The sequence below is a fragment of the Silurus aristotelis genome (genome assembly GCF_946808225.1).
Source record: "Silurus aristotelis genome assembly, chromosome: 28".
NCBI classification, from domain to species: Eukaryota; Metazoa; Chordata; class Actinopteri; order Siluriformes; family Siluridae; genus Silurus; species Silurus aristotelis.
Window position 1 is genome coordinate 2,535,137 of NC_139601.1, and position 2,198 is coordinate 2,537,334.

The window sequence follows — 2,198 nt, forward strand, 5'->3', positions numbered from 1 at the left end:
TGTCTAAACACAACAACCTTTTCTAAAGCTACATAAACACAACCACACCTGCTCACTTCAAAACTCAAACTTTCACACCAAAAGAGCAGCTCGAAGCTTTCAAAAATGTAAACACTATACACATCATTACACGCTACAGCAAAACAGTTGAAAACACAATGCTCAATTTGTGAGAAGGTTCTTTGTTTCATAACTGCCAATGCATATTTTTTTAAACTTTACAGTAATGGATGTTCTTAGCTCTCTGCAGAGGATTAGGCATTTAGATTTGAGAGTTTTATATGAAGAGTATAAATCTATAGTAAATTCTGCATGTACACTACTGTAACACAACTCAATGCAAAACCAGAATCTATTGCACACAACAGTACTCTTGAAAACATGATCAGGGTGGAGTTTTTTTATTTACTTTATTCACACCACACACACACACCACAATCACTGTGCGGCATCATGTCGCTGAGCTGCATCGGGCCACATCACCTCATCCACCAAAGCTCCATTGCCCTTAGGAGGTTCTCTCTAGTGTATGGTTGTCTGTCATAAACCTTCCATCTCCATGATGAGAAGAACTCCTCTATAGGGTTCAGGAAAGGGGAGTAGGGTGGCAGACAGACGTTTAAAAAGTGGTTACTGTTGGTGGTGAACCACTCTCTGATTTGGTTTGTATTGTGGAAGCGTACATTGTCCCAAATGATCACATAAATTTGATGTGCGGGCCCAGGATGGTGTTGTTGGCGGTCCAGGAGGATGTCTTTTAGCTCCTCTAGGAAGGTGAGGAGACGTTGGGTGTTGTAAGACCCAAGGACAGCATGCCGGTGGACAAGCCCCTCCAAACCCATGGCCGCACAAAGAGTAATATTACCCCCCTGTTGGCCAGGAACCTCAGTGATGGCTCTTTGGCCAGTGATGTTACGGCCTCTTTGCCTTCGTTTCTGCAGGTTGAACCCAGCCTCATCCAGGAAGAGGTACTCATGAGGTCTGGCCATCGTGTCCAACTGTAAAATTCTCTGTGAAAATGTGAAAGTGCACAGGTGTTCAGAACAACAGTCAATCAGGTAGCACAGTATTGTCCAGAAGTAATGTAGGCCACTGAGCAACACAGTATGTCCACCAACTGTACTGTGAACATGGATGTATACTTACTTGCACATACTCGTAACGTAGGTCTTTGTGTCGCGCAGAGTTGCGTTTAAAGGGAACCCTATAGACCTGTTTTATCCACATCTTTTGGCGCCGGAGAACTCGGTCTATTGTGGCCAAGCTGACATCATCAATGCTCTCAAAGTTGACATTATCGGCAATTACTTTGTCTCTGATCTCCCAGAGTCTGATGAGGTTGTTCTCACGAACCATATCCACAATGAGGGTTTCTTGTGCCGCTGTAAATATGGCAACCCTCCCACCTCTATGTGGCATTCTTTCAACTCTAAAGAAAGAAACATGTGTTGTCAGTTTTACAATACAGTAACAACTGATTTGAAACCAATAGACTACTTTCACAGGCTTGTAAAATTGTATTGTGACAAAGAAAGCAATAGAGTACAATACCTGTTGTGTTGTCTGAATGCCCTGATAATGGTGGCAACGGTGAACCTATTTAGGTTTGGACGGACTCGTAGTCCTGCTTCAGCCATTGTCATGCCTTGGACAATGACATGGTCAATGACTGTTGCTCGCATCTCGTCCGTAATGATAACGAGGTTGTCTTGCTCTCCCTCCTGGACCTTTTCCTCTCCCTTGTTGGCCTGCTCCTCTTCCTCCTCTGATTTGAACTCCTCTTCCTCGTTGGCCTGCTCCTCTTCCTCCTCTGATTCGAACTCCTCTTCCTCGTTGGCCTGCTCCTCTTCTTCCATGGCCAGCTCTTCTCCCTTCTCTGACTCAAATTCCTCTTCCCCTGACTCTGCCTTCATCCATTGTGTTTGTTTGGAATCTTCAGCAAACTGTGCACTCTGAACTTGCTTTTGTACATGTCGTCACAGCATTAGCAACAAGTGTCTTCAATTTTGAGTCGTTGTGTGTAATGAATGACGCCAGGTGTGTTCATTGTGTTCAAATATTGCTGACAGTGGCAAGCATTTTGCATCACATGAGCTTTCATTTGAGAATATGAGCAGAGTTTTTTTCTTTTGCAACTTGTGTTTTAGCGAAAAAAAAATGTGTTAAGATTTATGAGAAAGGAGGATTGTGTTTTGTGA

At 43.6% G+C, this 2,198-nt stretch overlaps 1 protein-coding gene across 1 annotated transcript; it reads right to left on the reverse strand.

The window, feature by feature from the left end:
- Positions 1-479: 479 nt before the first annotated feature.
- On the reverse strand, positions 480-1,682 carry LOC310722247 (uncharacterized protein; the record flags this gene model as incomplete). The annotated part of the gene is made up of 3 exons (XM_083534607.1): positions 480-1,010; positions 1,147-1,429; positions 1,552-1,682. The coding sequence occupies 3 exons, from the start codon at positions 1,680-1,682 to the stop codon at positions 480-482; spliced, it is 945 nt and encodes a 314-aa protein (XP_083390733.1).
- Between the last annotated feature and the right edge of the window lie 516 nt (positions 1,683-2,198).